The sequence below is a fragment of the Lissotriton helveticus genome, chromosome 11, assembly GCF_964261635.1.
Source record: "Lissotriton helveticus chromosome 11, aLisHel1.1, whole genome shotgun sequence".
Taxonomy (NCBI): domain Eukaryota; kingdom Metazoa; phylum Chordata; class Amphibia; order Caudata; family Salamandridae; genus Lissotriton; species Lissotriton helveticus.
The window spans coordinates 826,734,105-826,758,438 of record NC_136072.1 but is presented as its reverse complement, the minus strand read 5'-3'; the positions used below and the strand labels follow the sequence as shown (position 1 = coordinate 826,758,438).

General features: G+C 45.2%; 1 protein-coding gene across 4 annotated transcripts in view; it reads left to right on the top strand.

Moving 5' to 3' along the window:
* The window catches only part of LOC144792108 (myoferlin-like), a 2,487,894-nt gene that overhangs the window by 1,267,714 nt on the left and 1,195,846 nt on the right, over positions 1 to 24,334 (top strand). For all 4 annotated transcript variants that reach the window (XR_013602508.1, XR_013602509.1, XM_078666979.1 and 1 more), the window contains exon 13: positions 11,484 to 11,587. Coding sequence is in view for 2 of the 4 variants with exons in the window: in XM_078666979.1 (XP_078523105.1) it covers positions 11,484 to 11,587 (104 nt within the window). In the remaining 2 variants the exon portion in view is untranslated. The remainder of the gene's footprint in view (positions 1 to 11,483; positions 11,588 to 24,334) is intronic.

Genomic DNA, 24,334 nt, shown 5'->3' with positions numbered 1-24,334 from the left:
CTATCAGTTCCGCCGCATGCCGTTCGGACTAGCCTCAGCGGCTGCGGTGTTCCAAAAGCTGATGCACCAACTGTTCAAAGACACAGATGGAGTCCAATACTTCCAGGACGACATCCTGGTAATGGGACGAGACAGACTGGATCATGACAGCAAACTCGGAAGAGTACTAAAGATCCTCGAGAGTAAGGGCCTCACAGCTGAATGGACCAAGTGCTGGATAGGGATGGAGTCCGTAACGTACCTAAGACACGAAATAGGGGTGCGAGGGGTTACCCCAAAAGCAGATAACATGAGAGCCATTTGCGAAGCGCCACCGCCCTCCAACAAAGAAGAAGTCCGATCGTTCCTTGGAATGGCGGAATACTATAGCAAGTTCGTGCAGCACTTCGCCTCCAAGACCCACCACATGAGGCAACTGACGAGAGAAAACACAGAATTCTGCTGGTCGGAGGAAGCGCAAGGCGAATTTGAAGTCATCAAGAGAGAGGTGGCAGGAGCAGTACCACTCCAAGGATATGACCCCCAAGGTAACACAGTGCTCACCAATGATGCCAGCGACAAGGGGCTGGGTGCTGTCCTGACGCAAGACCGAGGTCAGGGGAGAATGGAAACGCTCAGCTTCGCATCTCGCGCACTGAGTGAAACCGAAAAGAAGTACAGCGTGATTGAAAAGGAAATGCTGGCAGTCGTATGGGCCATGACCAGATTCAGGCAGTTCTTGTGGGGCACGCGGTTCCTATTGAAAACCGATCATAAACCCTTACTGAAGGTATTAACGTCCAGCGGACACGCAAGTGCAACGCCTAGAATCTCAAAGATGACTCTCAAACTGCTAGAATTTAGATACGATGTGGAACACATCCCCGGCAGTAGGAACAGGGTGGCAGACTATCTGAGTAGAGCAGCGGCTATGGATCAGAGTGGAGAAGACCAAGCAGGGGCGGAAGAAATGGTGGGACTCACGGAAGACCAAGAGAAAACCATAGGACATCGGGAATGGAAGGAAGCATATGGAGAAGACCAGATCCTAGAAGAAGTAAAATCATACATCACAAGGGGATGGCCAGACAAAAGACAAACCCGTGGGGACCTCAACCCATACTTCGAAGTCAGGGAAGAGTTGTCGATGGACGACCTAGGAGTGTTTGTATACAGAGGGGAGAAAGTCATCCCCCCAGCAGGAATCATCCCCAAACTATTGGACCTGCTCCATGAAGGACACTTAGGGATAGGGAAATTGAAATTGAGAGCCAAGCAAAACTACTGGTGGCCAGGGATGGACGTAAGAGCCGAGAGGCATGTCAGGGACTGCTCACAGTGCCAAGGGGCGGATAAGACACTTAAACCACTACGCCCAGCTCTCGGCAAGTTCGATCCCCCGAGGAACCCATGGGAAGAGTTATCAGTGGATATTCTAGGCCCGATACTAGACATACACGGAGTCAAAAAGTATGTATGTGTTCTTATGGATAGGTACTCCAAATGGCCGGAGCTGAAAATAGATGAGGCGATGGATGCTGAGACCATCATTAAGTTCCTGGCTGACACATTCGTGAGGGAAGGCATCCCTAAGTCCATCCTGAGCGACAATGGTCCCCAATTCAGGTCAGAGAAATGGAACAACTTCATGCGGAGAAATGGCATACTGGTCAAACACACGTCAATATATCACCCCGCAGGAAACGGACTGGTGGAGAGATTTAATAGAGTGGTGATGGGGTCCGTTCAAGCAGCTATCTCCAACAACAAGTACTGGGAAAAGGAGATATGGCACTTGGTATGGGCGTACAGGATCACCCCTACAGGGACAGGGTACAGCCCCTTCCAGATATTAAGAGGCCGCGAACCATTCACTCAAGACAATCGAGTGTGGAAGGAAAGGACCATAGAGAGCGAATGGTCCCCTGCAGTGGTGCGAGCCAACTTGGAAAAGGCGCAAGCCATTTACTCAAAACACTACAACAACCGGAAAAACGTGAAGGAGACAAGATTGGAAAAAGGAGAATGGGTGCGAGTAAAGTTGGCCACGCTGCAAAAGAAAGGAGACAGCAAGTACAGCAAACCCATGCAGGTCAAGGAAGTGCTGGGCAGAGCAGCTCTGCTAAGCGATGGAAATGTGTGGTCATTGGACCGCATGGCAAGATGCAACAAAGTGCTACGCTGGGACCAGGGTGGAGCAGACCTGGAAGACAATGAGGAAGGATCTGTAGGGCAAGAACATTCAGAGATGTATCTGGATGAGAAGAGCCGAGAGCAGCAAGAAGAGAGACCCGGTGATGCCAATCAAGCGTCGGCGAGTGAAGGTAACGTGGGCGGTAGAGAAAGCAGTGCGGCTGCACTAGGAAGTGAAAGGAGCGACGAAAGGACTCAGGAAGAAGATACCCCGGTGAGACTGACCCGGAGGGGGAGAGCGGTGGTCAAACCAGCCTGGTTCCGAGACTTTGACATGAACGGCGGACTGTGAGTTAACAGTTTCTGTGTTGGGTAAAAGGGGGAGATATGTGGTGGCGCAGTCTAGTGTATGCACGTCACGTACCGACGTGACGTGCAGGCAGCCATGTTCGGGCTGCGCGCGCAGAGGCGCCGGCATTAGCGCGAAAGCCGAGAGCGGGGCACCAGCGGCTCGGCGCTCTTTAGAGCTAATAAGTAAATAAATCTGACGCTACCCTCAACACGTGCAGTGTCTTTATTGATGGTAACACTACACTAATAAATAGTAAGCACTGCCATAAAGCAAGGTAAAGTCAGAAAACAGAATGACATTAAACCATGTCAAAGCCAATAGTAAGAACTCATAATTCTCACCAATGCATATGTATTTTTATTTTATTTATAGGGAGATCAGTCGACGTCAGTGGAAGTGTTTCACAATTGCCTGCGGGATACGGCCTGCTGGTTAAAGGACAACTCGCTACAATTTAATGCGGGTAAGACTGAGGTGGTTTTCTGTTCAGCGAACAGGATTCCTCATGTCCTGCCCAGCAATTTCTGGCCTACTGATGCCTCGACCGCCGTTCGGCCAGTTAAAACGGTCCGTAACCTGGGCATTATGTTTGATAATAAACTCACTATGGAAGCCCAGGTTACAAAAACGGCGACCCGCTGTTTTGAAATTATTCGATATTTGCGGAAAATCTTTCCTCTGCTGCCCCCTCAGGCGCGTGCGCTAGTGGCAAGCAGTACGATTCTCAGCAGACTAGATTATTGTAATGCCCTGTTGCTTGACTCTCTGAAGTTTCTTCTGGGCAGACTACAGAGGATTCAGTCAGCGACGGCCAACTTAGCTCTAGGGCTCCCCAGAAGGTCTTCTTCCTCCGCAGCCCTGGCAGAGCTGCATTGGCTCCCGTTGAGACAGAGAGTTCAGTTTGTCTCTCTGTCTTGTCTTTCCCTTAAGGGGCTGGGACCTGCGCTGATGCGGAGAAAGTTTGAATGGTATGTTCCCATGATAAGTCTCCGCTCCTCATCGGCAAGATTGGTGAAGGTACCAAGGTTTAGGAAAGTCAGGTCAGGTGGTACATCTTTTGGTGTGGCAGCGGCCAAACTTTGGAACAAACTCCCGTGGGAGATTAGACAAAGCAGGGACCTCCTTCCGTTTAGAAGGAGTCTGAAAACCTGGTTGTTCCCAAAGACATTGTTGCCTGCCGGTGCTTGGGCACATTCTTATCTTGTACTCTGAGTTGCTTAGCGCCAGGATGCCTGTAAGGTGATAGTGCGCTCTATAAATTAAATAAATAAAATAACACCAATGCATAATGCAATACACATTGCTGCACAACTGCACGCCTTCAAATGCACATCCCACACGCTCTGCTCTTACCAAGACTGTTCCACTCTGTAACAGCTCCTATTGAAAGACAGCAGATTACAGGACAGAAGAGAAGCTGGCATATGCAGGACCATCCTACATTAAGGCTAGGGTAAAATAGCACCAGTTAAAATAGTGGTGGTTGGAGGTTATCATTGGGTGCCAGACTACAAAAGTGGCGCTTTCACTACAACAATAAAACCAATCAGTGTTAAGCAATGGGTAGGCTCTAAACCTAATCTAAGCGAATACTAGGTCTTTGCGCAAACAGTCACGCAAGACCTTAAAAAAAAGTAGCCATGGTTTTATGGAAGCAGGCTCCTACTCTGCAGAGGAACTGAGAATAGTGGTAAACCAAATGTGAAAGGAACCCTTCTGGCATAGCACACATCTTGGCACGTTGCTATCTTATAATAGAGTGCCATTTTCAGTGATACAATGAGGTAGGGAAACTTTGAATGTGGTTGTGAGCGAATCCATGTGAGCTGAATGTTGATAGAGAAAGCTATTGGCCTAAGATACAGGCGAAGATGAGGCCTCATGCACGATTCTGGTGGTGCTGAAAAGTTTGGATCTGGGGAATAGAATGGATTGAAGAGGCAACGTTCATTATTGAGCCAAAACATGATAACAAGGCTTAATTTACATTTAGCAATTCAGAAAGGTGTCTATTGTGCAGAAAATAAATGGATAAGTACACTCGAAGAAGGCAGCAGCTATGGCCCTCCTTTCAAGGTTAACATGGCGGGACGCTTTCAAAGACAGTAAACTTGGCAAAGGACACATAACTTTATGAAACAATGCTTCCTGCAGAGAGATGAGGATGGACCAGTACAAATAAAGATACCTTTTCAGTTGTATAGCGTTATGTCTGCCTTCCCTGCTTCATGCACTGCTTATTAGAATAGAGCATTAGAGGTCTAATGATGGATACAAAACATATTTCCTTGCAACTACAGTAATCCCGCATTGATGTTTTTCCTAGATTCTCTTGAGATAGGCTGGGAATCCTATTGCAGGAAAAGTTCCTTTGACTGTGCCTATGCCCCAACAAGATCAGTGTTGTACCAGTAATTTACACAGAGCAGCGATGCAAAAAGTCTACCACACATTGAGAAGAAATGGATATGAATTACTTGAAGGAATAGACAAAAGATCAAACACAGAACCTTTCTACCCTTAGCAATCCCTAGCACTCAAAATATGAAACATGTGCAGATACAGTTCTCCAAACGCACCGCTTCGATTCTGCTATGCAAATGGCACTTATGGTTCTCCAGTATTGAATCTTTCATAGATTCACATGCTTGTATCTTCCCCGTTGTCATGGTGAGAGTCTCACGGTAACAGAATGACTATAGCAATATCATAGAGTAAAACACTGCATAGAAAGTCCGATTGGGGACCATAATATTTGGTTGCCAAACCTCCTCATTATTTGGACCAAAACTCAGCCAATCAGCTGTCAGCCCTGACATCACACTCCCCAGCAGAGCTATCATAGCTCAGATTTCCAACCGCCTTCTTGTAAAGAGGAGTCTCCCTGAGCTCTGCGTTGATGACGACGGTTTCGGCGACGATGATTTCGACGAGGACAGCTTCGTCAACGTCGACGACGAAGACAACATCGTCGAAGCAGGGTTCGTTGATGATCCCGTCGACAGGAAGATCAACGGAGACCTCGTCGATGCCATCTGCGTCGACGGCACCATTGACGTCAACGACATCGCCGACGATAATCCGAATTGCGTTGACGACAGGAATGTCATCGATGGGAGACTCGTCGACGTCACATTTTAAGTCTCCGAAGTCGAAGTCATCCATTACTTTGAAGTGCTTCCATCCATCGGCGGGCTCGTCGACGGCAAAGAAATCTGCTTATTTTACCAGTTGGACCAAAGTTTCACCGTTGCCTCCTTCGACTCTGCTGGAAATGCAGTCAGAGGATGAGGAATCTGGAGTAGCTTATAGCCCTTCCCAGCTTCAGATTGAAAGCCAGGACACTGATGATGATGAGTATCAGGAAGTTCAGGAAGTCTTTTCTTTTCAAGACCGTTCAGTGACAGAAAAGAGATATGAGTCTTCTCAACAGTCTTACGACTATGAGGAGGAAGAAGAAGTTCAGCAGGAAGTGAGAGAGGAAACCGTTTCTATGCCAATTTCCCTAGTAACAGATCTTCGCCATATGATAACAACTACTATTGTTGTTTACCAGAGGCAAACGCTCCCGCTTCAAAGCCCACAAGTCCGTTTCAAGTTCAAAAGGCTCAGCCTCCGCCTCCACCTACGCCTTCAATTCAAAAGATTCATTCCCCTCCTATTGTTACAATCAGAGATGATCTAATGGAAAGTGACTGAGGTTAACCAGAAGAAGGCAATCTCCTTCAGGAAAGTCCAGTTGGGATCGAATGGGCTTAATATGTTATCCCTACTACGCCATCTCCATCGCCTTCTCCAGCAACTTTATATTGGAAGATTCCATGATATCATGGAGAAGGCCTCAACAAGATTTGAACTCCTGCTTCCTGTCAAAGAAGCAGAATGTTTTATTAACTATTTTAAAGAAGAATAAAGAAAATCTGTCCGGTCAATCCCAATTATAGATTTCATTTGGGAAGAAGGATTCAAATTGATGAAGAACCCAGCCTCCGTCGCAGCCTCGGTGCCTAGGATTGAGAAGAAGTATCGGGCATCTGAATTCTCTCCTGCATGTTTAATTGGGCATCCACAGCCTGAGTCGGTGGTGATGCAGGCAGCGCAGCGCAATTAGAAAAATCCGGTCTCAACAACTGCAGCTCCTCCGAATAAGGAAGGAAGATGCATGAATGGAGCAGGAAAGCGTTTTGCTGTGTTAGCGGCAGCAGCGATTAGAGCTGCAAATGCGTTAGCTCTCCTCAGTAGATACAATCGCCAAATGTAGTCGGATATAGCTCCTTTATTGTCTCATTTACCAGAGGATAAAAAAGAAGAGGCAGCCGCTATAATCCAGGATGGTTCCAGAGCGGCTTCTGAGTCCATTGATATAGCAATGGATATGTCGTTGCTTTCTTTTCAACAGATGGCAGCGGCAGTGGCGCTGCAAAGACAGAGATGGCTTAAATCCACTTCGTTTAGACCAGAAGTCCAAGCAAAAATAATTGACATGCCGTTTGACTGAGAAAATCTGTTCGGAAAGCACATAGATGAACCCCTTCAAGGCATCAAGGCTGACACTGATACAGCACGGCCACTGGGCTCTCTGCAACAGGACAGGTATCAGTCCTTTCGAAGGAGAGGGTCGAGAGGACAGTATACTCAAAGACCAACATATCAATCTGGCAGGTATCAACCTTACAATCAACAGGGATATCGCCAGTTATCAAGTGGTCAGCAGTTTCGATCCTCAGGTTGCTCGTATCAGCAGCAGACAAAAGGAAAACAAGAGGCAAGTCTCGACAGCCTAATAGAAGACAGTGACTTCAGCGCAGCGCCTGCCACTAGTTCAAGCTCCAACTACCATTATCTGACTCTGTTTTACCAAGCATGGAGGTCAATTACAACAGACAAATGGGTTTTGGACACTATTCATCAGGGCAATACCCTGGAATTTATACAGAAGCCTCCAAATCAGCCTCCTATTCTCAGAAAACAACAGCACCTGTCCGCTCTCAAAACAGAAATGTTATCGCTCTTACAAAAGGAGGCAATAGAGGAAGTGCCACTTCTTCAACGAGGGAAAGGCTTTTATTCGAATTTCTTTCTAATGAAGATGAAGCTTACAGGAAAATGGAGACAAGTAATGGACCTGATAAGTTTGAACAAGTTCATCAAAAAGATTTCTTTTCGCATGTTATCCCTTCAAGAAATATTACTACTTCTTTGCAGAGGGGACTACTTGGCAGCCCTGGACCTCTTTAGATGCATATTTTCACATCCCGATCCACATAAAACACAGAAAATGTCTTCGCTTCATGGTGGCGGGGTGCCATTACCAATTCAGAGTCTTGCCATTCGGTCTGAAATTGGCCCCAAGGGTTTTTACGAAATGTATGGCGCCAGTGGCAGCTCACTTAAGGCTTCAAGGTCTCCAAGTATTCCCGTATCTAGACGACTGGCTCATAACAGGCGCTTCGCTTCAGGAAACACAGCTCTCTCTGCAGTGTTGCATGGATCTTTTCAGTTGTCTAGGTCTAAGAGTCAATCTGGAAAAGTCATGTCTTATCCCGTTGTAATCTTTTCAGTTTCTGGGAGCCATGCTCCGCACAAGAGAAGTGAAAGCTTACCCATCAGAAGAACGCGTACAAAAGATAATAAATCTGGCTTCTCATCTTCAAACAAGAAAGTTCACTTTGGTGAGAATCTACAAGTCACTATTGGGGATGATGTCTTCTTGTATCCCCTTGCTTCCCAATTGCAGGCTGCACATGAGGCCTCTTCAAGAGCTTCTGGACAAACAATGGGTTCAATCTCCAAGATCCTTCAAAGACTGAGTGTCTATCTCTCCTCAGATAAAAAAGGCCCTGTCATGGTGGACAATCAGAAAACACTTAACAAAAGGCCTGCTAATTGAACCTCAGCGTTACAGTTATGTAATGATGACAGACGCATCTCTGCAAGGTTGGGGGGCACATCTCCAAGAATTAGAAATACAAGGTCATTGGTCAGAAGGAGAAACTCATCTTCACATCAATCTACTAGAGTTAAAGGCAGTGTTCTTGGGATTACAAGCGTTTCTACCCAGGATCAGAGGTTTCACAGTTCTGGTCAGGACCGACAGTACGACTACCCTGTTTTACTTACTAAAACAAGGGGGTACAAGGTCGGAACTTCTCTCAAAACAAGTGCAAGAAATTTGGAGGTGGTTGCTACTCCACAACATCTCGCTGCAAGTTCAGCACATTCCTGGGGTGAACAACATAAGAGCAGATGCCCTCAGCAGTTCTCCAAATGTTTCTCACAAGTGGGAATTACATCAAGATAAGCTTCTCCAAGTCTTTCGCCTATGGGGGACCCCATCACTGGATCTTTTCGCGACGGTTCACAACTCAAAATGCAAGCACTTCGCAAGCAGATTCCATCAGAAAAGATTGTGGAGCAATGCACTTCAAATGTGTTGGACAGAGATGTTTGCTTTTGCCCTCCCTCCATTCCCTCTAATTTCAAAAGTGATTTGGAAAATGAAATCTGAACCGTGCCAATTAATTCTCATAGCTCCAGCATGGCCGAGACAAGCTTGGTTCTCCGATCTCCTTAAGCTGTCAGTGCCACCCAGGATTCAGTTCCCATTCTCTCAGAACCTGATTTCCATGAACAAAGGTCAAATTCTCCATCCAAATTTGAAATCGCTCAATTTATCGGCATGGAACCTCATGAGCATGAATTTCAATCTTTGAATATTTCTCATGAATGTCAAGATATTCTCTCCAATTCACGGGCAATCTCTACAAACAAGACCTATATGGCAAAATGGAGGAGGTTTTGTCAATAGTGCGCTTCCCAAAATCTTCATCCCTTTAATATCTCTTCAGAACAAATCCTGCCTTATCTTTTGCATTTGGCTAAAGTGAATCTTTCACATGCTTCTATAAAGGTACATTTGGCAGCTATCTCAAGATATAGAAGAGATCCTAACCATCCATCTCTCTAGTCTCAAAGAGTGATAAAAGAATTTCTCAAGGGTCTTTTCAGAACGTTTCCCCCAGTTCACCGTCCAACAGTCTCTTGGCGGCTTAATACGGTTCTGGCACAGCTCATGAAGTCTCCTTTTGAACCGATACATAAAGCGGATTTACAACTTCTCTCATGGAATACAGCCTTACTTTTAGCTCTCACTTCAGCAAGGAGAGTAAGCAAAATTCAGGCTTTCTCGATTTCTGAACCTTTCCTCCAATTTCGTCTTGACAAGGTTATCTTGAGGACAAATCCGAAGTTCATCCCTAAGGTTCCCTCCATATTTCATCTCAACGACCCTGTGGTGTTACCTACATATTTTAAAGATCCTTTGTCGTCTGTGGAACGATCTCTACATTCTCTAGACATCAAAAGATGTCTAAAGTTCTACATTGACAGAACAAAGTCATTCACAAAAACAAAGCAGCATTTCTGGTCCAAGAAAAGGTTTGGCACTTTCCAGATCTAGTATTTTTAGATAGATTTCTTTAGCTATCTTTTTGTGCCATGACAAAGCCGGTAATCCTCTTCAATCCAGAGTACATGCACATTCCACCAGAAAGATGGCAACTTCTACGGCCCTATTTGCAGGAGTGTCACTGCCAGACATTTGCAGAGCAGCAACATGGAAGAATGTGCACACTTTTACTAGACACTATGGTCTAGGCACAGCATGGCGAAATGATGCAGCAGTTGGACAAGCAGTTCTACGCCATTTATTTCAATAAGGTACTGCTCAAGAGTATATATTTCATTATATAGATTTTTATATATAGATATGTGTTTGCATGTATTTTAAGGTCATGCTCATGCTTTATTTACATTCTGTCTGGTCAATGGACATGCTTTGTGTAACATTTTGGAAATATTATATTTTTATGATTGTTAATATATGGAAATAGGAGCAGAGCCCACAAAGGCTGCTGTGAGGTTCTATCCTGTGCAGCGCTCCTTGTAGTAAGTACTACTCACTATTCTGATACAAGCATGTGAATCTATGAAAGATTCAATACTGGAGAAAAAACTAGTTACTTACCTGTACACTATGGTTCTCCAGTATTATCTTTCATAGATTCACATGCGGCCCTCCCACCTCCCCGTTACTCAGGTAGACCTCTTATCTCCAGCCGCGGGCCATGGAGGGAGTTACGGTGGGGCAGGGAGGCGGGGAGGGGGAGGGGCAGGGTGGAGGGTGCTAAAAACAGGCATATGGATCATTGCAGGTAAGTACACAATTTAATTAATAAAACGAAATTCGTAGCACGCACAGCATTGCTTTTTGCCATGCAGTATGCGCTACGAATTTCGTTTTATTAATTAAATTGTGTACTTACCTGCAATGATCCATATGCCTGTTTTTAGCACCCTCCACCCCGCCCCTCCCCCTCCCCGCCTCCCTGCCCCACCGTAACTCCCTCCACGGCCCGCGGCTGCTTATCTCTGAATATATCCTTGGCTCTCACTCGGGGCTGGAAATCTGAGGTATGATGGCTCTGCTGGGGAGTGTGATGTCAGGGCTGGCAGCTGATTGGCTGAGTTTTGGTCCAAATAATGAAGAGGTTTGGCAACCAAATATTATGGTCTCCTATGGGACTTTCTGTGCAGTGTTTTACTCTATGATACTGCTATAGTCATTCTGTTACCGTGAGACTCCCACCATGAGATACAAGCATGTGAATCTATGAAAGATAATACTGGAGAACCATAGTGTACAGGTAAGTAACTAGTTTTATGTCTGAACAGGATGGAAGCATGTTCTGGTATCTGAAGGGGAGGTGTGGATTTGTTGCATTGTGAGTAAGCGGGGTAGCTAATGCTGATGTCTGAGGGCAGGTAGGAGTGCATGTGTTGCTGTTCACTTTTATAGAGGAGTAGATGCCACACAAGAAAGTGTCTGATGCTTCTTTTCTTCCTATCTATTCTCTGTAACCCTGTACTTCCCTTAAATAATTTGTATTTCTTACTTTTTCACCTCTGCTTCACCTCCCTTCTTCTCTTGTCTCTTCCCTTTCTACCACCGACTGTCTAGTGGATGAGTCATTTTCCAGTTACTTTCAACGCATATTTAAATATGACTCCAACAAGAAGAACTTTGTGGATCCGTACGTGGAAGTCACATTCGGAGGAAAAACGGTAATTACAGCTGCACACATTGTTTTGATAAATCCAGGGCAAGTATCTCACCTTCTGAACAACATAAACAATTCTTTCATCCTCACAGCAGCAATATGCTATTACGTCAGCATTCTACACATATCAATCTAATCAACCTACCTCTGCCATATTCCAAAATGTTCTGTAATTCCTTAAGAAGTGTTCCTTCACCCGCTTTTTGCACTCACTATATAATGCCTGAACTTTCCCAGGCTCCTTCTATCACTGGAGTAATACTTCTTCACCTTATAACAATAAGTGTGATTTGCTTCATTTGTTTAACATTACATTTCCTCACACATTACCATTTCTCTAGAGCACTTTGATCTGTGCAACTCGGAAAGATCCGCCTTTTGAATCTTCACAGGTATGAATATAGGGTATGTTTGTTTAGTGAAATGCATGCCTTACCTGAAACAGGATGTTATCAGAGTGCCCGATAGGTACCTGTATTGTCATTGTTGGTACTTGTCTATAGCTGACAGAAGTGTTAAGGATGGTGACAGTATTAGTTCTTAGAATCATTTCCAGTATTTTACTCCTTTCCGTGTCCATCTTGTTTTACAGGTCACCTTCAAGGGTTTTTATTTTTACGGTATTTTGGGTACTTACAACTTTCTTGCATTTAATTAATTACATTGCTTCTCTGTCAGAGTTAAAGACATCCAAAGTTTTACACTACATAAAAGTCCACACCGATGACACAAAATCAATATCCAACTACCACGAATAAATCTGATCTGCTATTTTTTGAAACCCCAGTGACACATTATCACTGTCAAAGTCAGTGATTGACGTTTGGCTTGGAATGGAAGACAGTCTCGAAGCCCAAGGTGGATTCTTGTTGTGTTAGGTCCTTGCATGCTCTGGTTTGTCTTGCAGAGCCCGACAGTAATTGTTATCTCTTGCTCTGGCATACTGAATTTTCCTTTGCTGTGTGCTCTTCTTTTGTTTGCCTCTCCTTCTAGAACTCTGCACGAGCCCTTCTGTATATTCAAATCTACTGGCATTACAGACGTGGAAAAAGGCTTTTAAGTCTGATTTTCCGCTGTCTGTTGCTTTTTAGGTTTTGCCTAGCAAAATGCGTACGAAGTACGCATACGCTAGAAAAACCTTATGTCTTACAGTGGGGAACAGGGACTCGCCCCCTGCTCCCATTGGCTAGCTCCATAAATGGAGGCTAGCCATTGGCAGACATTGCTGTCCGTCACTCTTTGCCCGTCCGGACGCGAATCGGGGGCGTTCCCGTGCCTTTTTTAAAGTCCCGCCCCCTTCTTTCATCAGCCGCCCCTTTAATATGCCACTTCATAGAGGGTGTCTGAGGTCCTTGCACCAGTGACCCTAGAGGTCACTAATGATTCGGTTCTACACATGTGTTTTGCTGCGAACATTTTAACTCACTGTTTCTATTCTAACAGCTGGTTCGCTTTTAGGGAGTATAAAACACTGATCTTTTCTTATTTCATGCTAGTTCCTGGAAATACGCGATATCAGAGATGTGCATTGTTTTTATTAAGTATGCAGCATAACCTCGTGTAGAACTCCTTGCAGGGTTTACCTGTAGTTCGCTGAGATATTACATTAACTGCACCTATGCAGATCAGACGGACAACCCTGCCCCTGGCAGACATTGCTGTCCGTCACTCCTTGCCCGTCCGGACGCGAATCGGGGGCGTTCCCGTGCCTTTTTTTAAGTCCCGCCCCCTTCTTTCGTCAGCCGCCCCTTTAATATGCCACTTCATAGAGGGTGTCTGAGGTCCTTGCACCAGTGACCCTAGAGGTCACTAATGATTCGGTTCTACACATGTGTTTTGCTGCGAACATTTTAACTCACTGTTTCTATTCTAAGAGCTGGTTCGCTTTTAGGGAGTATAAAACACTGATCTTTTCTTATTTCATGCTAGTTCCTGGAAATACGCGATATCAGAGATGTGCATTGTTTTTATTAAGTATGCAGCATAACCTCGTGTAGAACTCCTTGCAGGGTTTACCTGTAGTTCGCTGAGATATTACATTAACTGCACCTATGCAGATCAGACGGACAACCCTGCCCCTGGATTGTAGGTTTACAGACAAGATGGGGACTCCGGTGCCTGAAGCATTTTAGCCCCTCCCCCCTCTACAGAGGAGAATGAAGGTGCTGGGAGTCCCAGTGGTGCGGACGGCCCAGCGCAGTAGCAAGAAGCGAGAGTGAAGGGAACGACCTGTGAGACGGAGATGCTGCAGCCACCACCCCAAGGACACAGGCCGGAGAGGCGCCAGGGGCACTCCGGTGCCAGAACGGAGAGCCATCTGCAGGTTGGAAGTGAAGCACGGTGTGCATGTCAGAAGGGCACACCCCAGTAATCAAGGTTGTAGCCTCCCAGCATTACATGAAACAGGAGTATAAAACATTGGTTCACAAGGCCCAGAGGCAAGCCAATCTTTTAGATGAGTCACCATCAATGTAAATGATTCCATTCATATTAATTGGATGTGTAAGTCTGAAATTCTGGCGCGTCTATATTGTTTCTCCTTTTATAATCTTAAATCAGGCCCACTTTATTATCGGTTGGTAATGTAACATTTTTTCGTTTTCTTCATTTGTGAACTTTCTCAATTGGGGAGTTTTTATCTTCATCTTGTTATTGCTGAAGCCATTAAACCTTGCTTTAAGCACAATCTTGGAAGACCCGTCACCATGGCAGCCAGTCACAGTTGAGGTGCAGCATGCATCTTTGTCCTAACGAAGGATCACAGCATAACAAACCAAGGCACCTTTGTACTTATCAAATCTGTTTTCGATTGTTTGTGTTTTTACTACGTTGCTGAATGCGACTCATATGGCTTTCAAGATTTATATGCGAGAGTCCTTTACGCCCTACTTTAGAAAGCTCTCCCTAAAAATGAGTCAGAGTGAGTAAGTATGGAGAGGATAACAATCAATTTATTTTTACTTGGATGAAAAAGCACTCACTTAACCAATGAGGGTTTCAGAGCACTGCAGAGCAGAAAAATTATAATTAAGTATTACAATTGTGTTTAACTGCAGAATAAAAAAACAATGTGAAGCAAAAGTAAACATACATACACGTTTTGGTAATTTCACTGCAGAAAGTGTGGATAAAAGTCTAATAATCTATTGTTTTTTACTGTCTGTAGTTCAGGTGAATTAAAATACGCATGTTTACTTTACTTAACCTCTTTAGAACATAGGTGAACTGCAGGTGGCTGGTTCTGTTCTTTGGCAAGCAGACCACATAGCTGCTACCAGCATGTGGTGGGCAGACTAGTACCAGAAGAAGCATTGGTGGCCCAATTGTCAGTGGTTTTTAGTGATGCGAGGCGTAATATGCCACTTCATAGAGGGTGTCTGAGGTCCTTGCACCAGTGACCCTAGAGGTCACTAATGATTCGGTTCTACACATGTGTTTTGCTGCGAACATTTTAACTCACTGTTTCTATTCTAAGAGCTGGTTCGCTTTTAGGGAGTATAAAACACTGATCTTTTCTTATTTCATGCTAGTTCCTGGAAATACGCGATATCAGAGATGTGCATTGTTTTTATTAAGTATGCAGCATAAGCTCGTGTAGAACTCCTTGCAGGGTTTACCTGTAGTTCGCTGAGATATTACATTAACTGCACCTATGCAGATCAGACGGACAACCCTGCCCCTGGATTATAGGTTTACAGACAAGATGGGGACTCCGGTGCCTGAAGCATTTTAGCCCCTCCCCCCTCTACAGAGGAGAATGAAGGTGCTGGGAGTCCCAGTGGTGCGGACGGCCCAGCGCAGTAGCAAGAAGCGAGAGTGAAGGGAACGACCTGTGAGACGGAGAGGCTGCAGCCACCACCCCAAGGACACAGGCCGGAGAGGCGCCAGGGGCACTCCGGTGCCAGAACGGAGAGCCATCTGCAGGTTGGAAGTGAAGCACGGTGTGCATGTCAGAAGGGCACACCCCAGTAATCAAGGTTGTAGCCTCCCAGCATTACATGAAACAGGAGTATAAAACATTGGTTCACAAGGCCCAGAGGCAAGCCAATCTTTTAGATGAGTCACCATCAATGTAAATGATTCCATTCATATTAATTGGATGTGTAAGTCTGAAATTCTGGCGCGTCTATATTGTTTCTCCTTTTATAATCTTAAATCAGGCCCACTTTATTATCGGTTATGTCTATGTGACAGATGTCTCTCACGGATGTTGGAGAGATAACCGACACATTGTGCCCATATTGGGACTTGTCAAGCAGATTGCAATAATAGGGCATTGACAAAGCGCAAAGCTGGACTCGTTCCAAAGAATGTAAGTGCAGCAAAAATGCCAATATTCCCTTCATGCCACAGAGCCTACCAGAACACTCGTCACAAGGGCTGACTCAACGTTGGCAAGACAAGGTGCTTAATTGTCAATTATGCTAATTGAATAGAATACATTTTTCATCTACAGCCAGCACTTTAGTGCTGCAAATTATAAACCCATTTCGAATCTCCCTTTCACATGCAAAATCTTCCAGAGGGAGGTCACACACCAGCTCCAAGAATGTGTTCAGCTAAGTATCATCTTTCATGACAGTCAATCTGGTTTAGAGGAGGAAGGGAAGCAAACACTGTAATTAATAGTATCAGAGCAGATCTGATTTCCTCTCTCGACAAGGACATGCCGGGAAACGTATTTTTTTCAACGTATCTGCTGCTTGTGACACAGTGGGCTATAAACTACTCATAAAGTTTGGTATATTAGGCACTAGGCAGGAGTAATCGGAAGAGCCCTTCTATAGCGTCAATGAATCCTATTTTAACAGAGTGAACGGATTCGGGAGGACTCCTCCATCTCCCAAACAAAAAACTCCTCCTAATGTGTTCCATAGAGTTAGTCTTTATCCAGGTTACGTTTTTATATATTCATGAGGTCCCAGGCTCAAATTATCTTCAGTTACAATAGACCTTTTCCAGCTGTAGGCAGGTGATGGTCAGTTCTGGGTACGTAGAGTTATGTTTAACGCGGTGCTCTCTCGACTGAAATCCTCATAACTGAAGAACCACCAAATAGACTCAAATTACCTGGAAATCCAGACACTACTCCCGTTCCAATTTCCGACATGAAATTCTTTGAGAGTGGTCCAAAAGAAACCTTTGGGTTGCTCACAAGGCCTAAAGAATACCAGTCCTTATGTCAAGCAGTATCCTACCTCTCCTTCATTTTTTAGGTTTTGCCTAGCAAAATGCGTACGAAGTACGCATGCGCTAGGAAAACCTTATGTCTTACAGTGGGGAACAGGGACTCGCCCCCTGCTCCCATTGGCTAGCTCCATAAATGGAGGCTAGCCATTGGCAGACATTGCTGTCCGTCACTCTTTGCCCGTCCGGACGCGAATCGGGGGCGTTCCCGTGCCTTTTTTTAAGTCCCGCCCCCTTCTTTCGTCAGCCGCCCCTTTTTGTTTGTCGCCCCTCTGCTTTTTGATTACCCAGTGAAGGCTTCTCTCAGCCAGACCAGGGGTACTGCTTGAGCAACAGGAGCAGCAGCTTCTCCTTCCCTGATCTTACTCTCGAATATTTGAACTTGCGCATTTCCTCTTATAGGCACTCCAGGACGCGGGCAAACTGCAGCGCAATTGAAGTGCATCAGGAAGCTTTGCAATAGCAAAGGGCGCAGCAGGTCATAGCTGATGTGTAGTGGCGGAGCAGTGTATTGTTCTCGGTGGGGGATATCATTGGGTGTATTCGTGGATAGGTTTGCACTGCTAGAGCTGTGCGGGTTGGTTTTAGTACGTGAATAGTCGGACGGGCTGAAAGATTGAAGCGTGCGCACATTTTACACTTGTTGTATCTAGAAGCGTAAGTTTCTCGAGGGGAGCAGGTCATGTACTTGGTCTGGCCCGCTGTGGTTGTCGAGTCGGTAGTATTGCGAAGGAGTTATTATTTTTATTGGTTAAAACATGACCTCGACGCTGTTGGCGCTCTCCACCTAATACAGGGTTTGGAATCGGACAGGTGCCTTTACTTCTCCCTTCTCTCATCGATTGTTCTACTAGGAGGCGCTTCGCTGCCCCTTTGCACAGCAGAGACCCTCACATTAGTAGGTGTGCCCAGGGCACCAGTTTTGGGCCGCGGTAGCTTTCCTCAGAGAGGGGTCGGAGCCCTCCTCCGTGTAGTAGTTTTCACAGCGTGCTGTGTCATGCTCTCTGCGAGGCTGCGCCCTTATCCGATTCGCGCAGGGCTTCGCGAATCGGATAAGAGTAAGTGGCCACGGAGGGTTACTCGCAGTGAGACTGTTCATAGGCATGAAGGGTGCGCTCTGACAGCGTCATTGAGGATTACTAGGATGCGCAATCGTACTGAGAATTTCCCTGGCTGGTCACTTCGAGTTCTTTAGACTAGTCACTGGGGGTTATTTATTCAGAATAGCCGCTGACATGTCCCCAGGATGGGATCTCCAGACAAATTGAAACTGGTCACGGAATGTTGCCCAGAATGCTCACAGGGATTTATGCAGCATGGCCAGTAAACAGCTCGCAGTGGTCACTGAGAGCTGCAGAGTGGTCACTGAGCTGAGGCTCCCTCCCACTATTTTACTGCTGCTGCTGGGCTTGGAAGGTAGGACACAACCCGAGTAATATTTGCTGTGCTTTTATAGTGCCCAGTATGAGCTGAATTGTATCTTTGCGCTAGTTGGAGAGCTTAGTGGGTTAATGGATATTTCAACTTGCTACCTGGTGGGTCCCTCAGATTTGCTTACAGCAGTTTAGTTAATTTTTTCTGTTGACTTCTGCACTCAAAGTGCCTGTAAAAGCGCCTTGAACCCTCAGCGACCGAGTTGCGCTATCTCAACGATAGACTACTGTTTTAAATATGTGCGTCCTCGTTTATAGATACTACATAAGGTGAAATGTGTGCTTAGCGTTATTAACCCTGCTTTAGCCTTCTCCCACGTGACTGGTGAATGAAAAGCAGGAAACATAAACAATGCAAGTTTCCGCATTTATGCATGGAGTATTTCATTTTACCGCCACTTTCTGTTGCTGGTAACGCTGACATTTTTGCGACGTGATGAGGTAATTGATAACGTGCGTTACCACCACGATTACCGCATGTTTAGCGCATTTTCGTGCTAATCTACAGTGAGAAGATTGTTGTAACAAGCGAGGTGACACGTCTCGGTCTCATGTTGTGTGAGTTGGGGGTGGGGGGTGCACATGTCCTGCTTCACATCCAGCATGGACCACTGGAAAACAGTAGGCACTAGTGATACATTCACAAATTCGACGTTTTTACTTCACAAAGCGTGTATTTGTAGAGCGCTAAGTTGACCCCAATGTATCCCCCTAGCGCTATTGACACATTATAGATGTTTAGTGTTTCCTACCTCAAGGGTAGGCATGTTATCGACCTGTTAAGGATAAAATCCTGAGTGGGCTCTTCGGATTCGAAACTGTGGCCATGCATTTGGCCTCATTTCCAGCCAGCACTGAACACTGGACAGCAAAAGGGTCAGTTTCTAATTGTGAATTCACACATTTTGAAATGTATTTGCTTCGCATAATGTGTATTTGTAGAGCGCTGTATTGACCCCAGTTAGGCCTCTTAGCGCTATTGACACCTGGAAGCTGTTTGTTGTTTCCTAACTTAAAGCTGTGCGGTTTATCAACTTCGTAAGGATGAAAGGCTGAGTATCTGTGTATGTGGGAAGCTTTGTGTGGCTGTGTGTGTGGGAGGCTGTGTGGGTGTGTGTGGGGGGGGGGCTCTGTGTGGGTGTGTGTGTGGGGGGGGCTCTGCGTGTGTCATTTGCGAGAGATAAAGCTAGTGGCATTGTAAATGACAATTCCATTTATTTATGTTAAAAAAACATAAATAAAAATGTCAAGAGCAATGCCAATAGCTCTAACTTTAACAAAGGCAAAACCATTGCATTGTAAATGCTTGTTTGTAGCTGTGAACAGAAGTGGGTCTAATGTTCATTGGCGCTAGGAGTTCATTTGAGCAGAAATAAAGTAAAGTCCACAATCACCCGTAAGGGTCTCTAGGCGCTGGGGGCCGTCGGGAAGATTAAGCGAGCTATTGCCCAGAGTCACATGGTGCTGGGCTAACCTGCCGCCGGAGCCGGGGATGGAACCGTGGTCCCCAGAATCCAGCGTCAGTCGCCCTGGCCGCGGCGCCACACCTCTTCCTCTAATAGGCTCTGTGTTTCCACTTTTCACAACTCTGAATGTTTCATGACATCAGTGATTCAAATATGTACCCTCCTCCACGGAGGGAATTTGTTTGTTGGTTTCCTTGCCAGCCTCCTTCTACCTTTGGCTGGCAATCGCTCTCCTCCATTGACAAACTTCAGGGTGTGGTTTTCTGCTGAATCTTGTTAGGTCTTTTTAGTTCTTTTTCAAATTTCTGTTCATATTGGATGAGCTCTTTGATAGCTACTATATGTTCAATGTTATTTCAAGGGTCATTGCTTGAAATGTGTGACCCAAAACTGATTGGTTGGTCTTTGGGGACTTATGTTTTCAGCACTATCATTAAGTATTTAGTCCACATTGTGTTCATTTGGCTGTAGCTATCTCCTGAAAAGGTCTGAAGTGTGTAGGGCAAATATTTAATTTCCAGGTGGTTCATCTGAACTGCCACTATTGATCCTTCTTATTGGCTTACTAGTGTCCACTTGCACCAGATTCTCCCCTTTAGGTAACCTACATTACTTTCAACTTTTACTGAGCAGTCCCCTCGAATATATATGTTGAATTATTTTAATGTAATGTATGTATGTAATATTTGTATAGCACGAACCTAGACAAAAATGCAGTGCTTTACAGGGTCACAGGCAAGCATTAAGTTATTGAGTTATCAGAGAGATAGCTGGTTATTGGATTATTACTGCGTTGTTTGATAGTCTTATAGTATTCTTTAAAGAGGTATGTGCTCAGCTCTTTTCTAAATTGGAGGAGCTTTGGGGGCAGTCCTTATTGATATATGGAGGTTTTGTTTTTTCCTTTTTTACACTTCTAATTCTCCTGTCCGATGGTGTCCTTGCCATGGGTATGCCAAGAACCACCAGAGATTACAAGTTGGTCTACAAAATAAGCAGGGATGATGGTCATAATGACTCTAAATGGTGCTACTGGTTTTGAAGATTGTGCGGACAGGCAGAACCAATGGAGTTCCATCCGGATGGGGTGAAGTGATCGTATTTATTCTTGCCCTATATTATAAGCACTGCTGCTGTTAGAATGCCCTCAATGGCTGCCAGTGTGGAGCCCGAAAGGCAATATAAAAGGGCATTACCACTATCCAGATGCAAGAGTACGATGGCTTGAACAGTTTTGAGGACACTTTCTGTTAGAAACAGAATCACTTTCTTCAGAAGAGAGAGCTGGCACCAGATCATCTGTATTTGAGCTTTTTGGCAATGTGTTCCTTGAGCATCAAGTTGAAGTTCAAGTTAGGGTTTAAAGCCATCAAAGTACATTGCATTGAGCCAGGTTTATACTAAGTTTCTTGCTTGTTCGTGGCAAGAAAAAGGAATTCTGCCTTGGTGTAGATGACCTTCAGGTAGGCTCTGGACATCCAGTACTGGAAAGGTGCAAACTGTGTCTGAGGCACTGGATGTCTGGAGCAGAGGAATTGTATGTTGATGGAAACATGATGCTGATGTCTGTGTTCCAAGCAGCACCATGTAGAGGCTGTAGATGGCCAGAAACAGTATAGAACTCTGGGGATCTCTGCAGGTGATTGGGATGTGTTTGGATGTGAAGGCACCCTTGTAAGCAGATTGTAATTGTAAATATTATTTATATACCACTTGCTATCCCTGATTAGGTGTTTAAGCCCTTTGTGGTGAGTAGCACACTACTTCAGAACCCAGCGTTAGTGACAAATAGGTAGTAGATTAGTAATATAGGCATTATTTGGCTTGCAGGTTTAGTGGTGTTATGTTTTCTCTCTTGGAATCTCCTGCATTTACTCTAATGTGAAGCACAACCGCAAAAACTTCTGAACAGAATTACGCCAAATTTGCCAGGAAGCTATATCTTGGTGCGCATATTGTGCTCTTTGTGATTTGGTGTAAATTTGTTCAGTTGTTTTTATTTTTAGAAATTATGGGTAAAACATAATTGTATGGTCGAGGCATGTGTGCTGTAGATGCACATGCTTTGCATACTCCTGCCATCTAGTGCTGGGTCCGGATGGTTGCAAGTTGTTTTTCTTCAAAGAAGTGTTTCCTAGCCACGAGGTAAGGTGATTCATCCTTTCAGTGCTAGTGCTCATGGGCAACAACTCCATTGTTAAATTGTTTTCTTTCTTCCATCGGGTTCATATGTGTATTGTTGTGCTCCAGTTCGAAATTGTCCTTCGGGTTCCCCTCGGTGCGCAATCCACTCTACCCTCAACGGTATTGTTATTGTACGCGTTTCCCTCTCTCCACATATCCATTCGATTGGGAAAGTCTCATCTTCGGTTGAAATCATCGTGGGCGGCCTTCGGGCCTAGCCACATCGATCCACTCCTCTGCCGATGGAACAGACTCCAATTCAATTCTGTCGTGGGTGCCACTCCAAGTACCCTCGCACCAATCTGCACCAGGTCTGCGACTTGTGCTTATCACCGGAGCACAATAAAGAAGACTGCAAGGCCTGTCGTTTGTTCAGGTAAAAAAAGACTCTTCAAGATCGTCGGGCTCGACGACTAGAAATGCAGCACCAGGGCAATCAACAGACTCCGGATATATTTGGAGAAGAATTCGTACAGGAGGAAGCAACAGCTGCGGAAGAAGGGGAGGCCTTCTCGGTCCCAGAATCAGATTCAGACCTCAAGATCGAGTTGGAGTCAGAAGACATTCCAGCAGGACAGGGTGTCATGAGTACTAAAACCCTGCACCCCATAAACTATCTTCCACCAAAGATAAGGCTTTGGCACCACCTCTGCCTTCGGGCCTTGGTCGGAACCGAGAGGATGTTTACAACACCCCGTCCACAGGCGCGGCACGAAACAAATAGTCATGCCTTCCGGCTCGATCAAGAGCTGAGACAGATTGTCTTCGAATCTCAAACATACAGGTCCGAAAGACAAGTCTGGTTTGGAGCCGAAATCTTCTATTTCGAAACAAAAATACGGTTCAGAGCCGAAATCTTCTGCTTCCAAAGACAAAAAGGACATGTCCGATTTGGCACTGAAACCTTCGGTGCCAAAACCAAAAAAAGATCTTGCAGATCCCCCGGTACCGATCTTAGCGAGCTTAGATGTTATGAAGGACAAATTAGATCCAAAACAGAAAAGGCTATACATCAATCCAGATACTGGACACATTTTAGCTAAAACTCCTTCCAAAAGGAAAGTCAGTTCAGAGGACACTGGATATCAAATTTCTCTTAGGAAGAAGAAGGACATTGTTACAAGTCCTATCCACCCTACTTTGCCATCCCCTCCACCTTTTCCATCTTCACCCTTACTACAACTACCAGGCTCAGATCACCACACATAACACCACAGGGGTCTCCTCGTACACAGCCTGATTTAGGAGTTGATGATGATTATGACAACGTTCTTTTGCCAACAGATTCTTGGGATGATTATAATATTGATCCACCCATGGATAGTGATCCAGACCTATCCCCTGCAAAACCTTCACCTCCAGACGATAATGTATCTTATCTGGAGCTAATTTCCAGAGCAGCAGCATATCATGGAGTTACACTGCACAAAGTGGCTTTGGATGAGTTTTTTTATGTGAGACCCTAGGGCAGAGGTCTTCAAACTTTTTTAGGTTGAGCCCCCCCAGCTGAATTTATTTAGATATCGGGCCCCCCCACCACTTGACAAAAAATTCTGTAACCTGGTATTCTACATAATCGACAGTCATCCGCATTTCCCAGTCCATATCTGGCTAATAATGTTATACACAGTAAAAGTGTTTAGAAAACTGCAGGTTTGCGAGTTGGTGCGGTGAAATGACTTACTACACAGTCCAAAACTACATTTTTCAAGATAAAATGTGTGCAAATTGTTACTGGTCCTCCACTTAATTCTCGCAAAGCCTCCTCAAGGAAACTTCTGTGGTCACAGAGATTATTTGCAGTAATATTAGTGAGCTGTCGCTGTGCTACAATATTGAATACACACGTCACTATTCCTGAATATGAAATGTCAACACATTTAGAATTTGGACCAGTGTGCCAGTGCACGGTCAGTGACCAGACTGGCTAGGTCATGAAAGAGCTGAAACTGGATCATAAATTCAAAGCTGTTCTGAATATGGCCCCCCCAAAAATCCTTAAGATGTCCCTGTTCCCTGGACCTGGGAGTGAGGCAGGTGTCTTCTTTTTTTTTTTTTTTTGGTGTTCAAATCTGCTTTATTGAAATAAACAGGGCATGATACACAGCTTGGATCGCCTACAACCCGGAGGCCGGCAGCAGGAGAAGATGAACAGTACACAGCCTAGAAGCCGGCATCCCGGGGGCCCGGCGGCACATTACATATTTATAGGACGCTGGTGTCGCGCCCGGTGGTGTGGAACATGTAAGGATGAACAGCAGTCGAACAGAGTCTTTGAGCGAGAGAAAGTGTCTCACTCTTTTTTTTTTTTTTTTCCGTAGCTTGTAGAACAGGAACCAAAACATCCCAACCAGGTAATAACTAAGAGGCAGTGCATGACTGTGTAGTAGTGATGAGTGATAGTGGTGTAGTGTGTTGTCTCGGGCAGGTAGTGGCGTGTGGGAGCTATTGTGTCCAGAAACCTCCGTCCCAGTGCTGTAG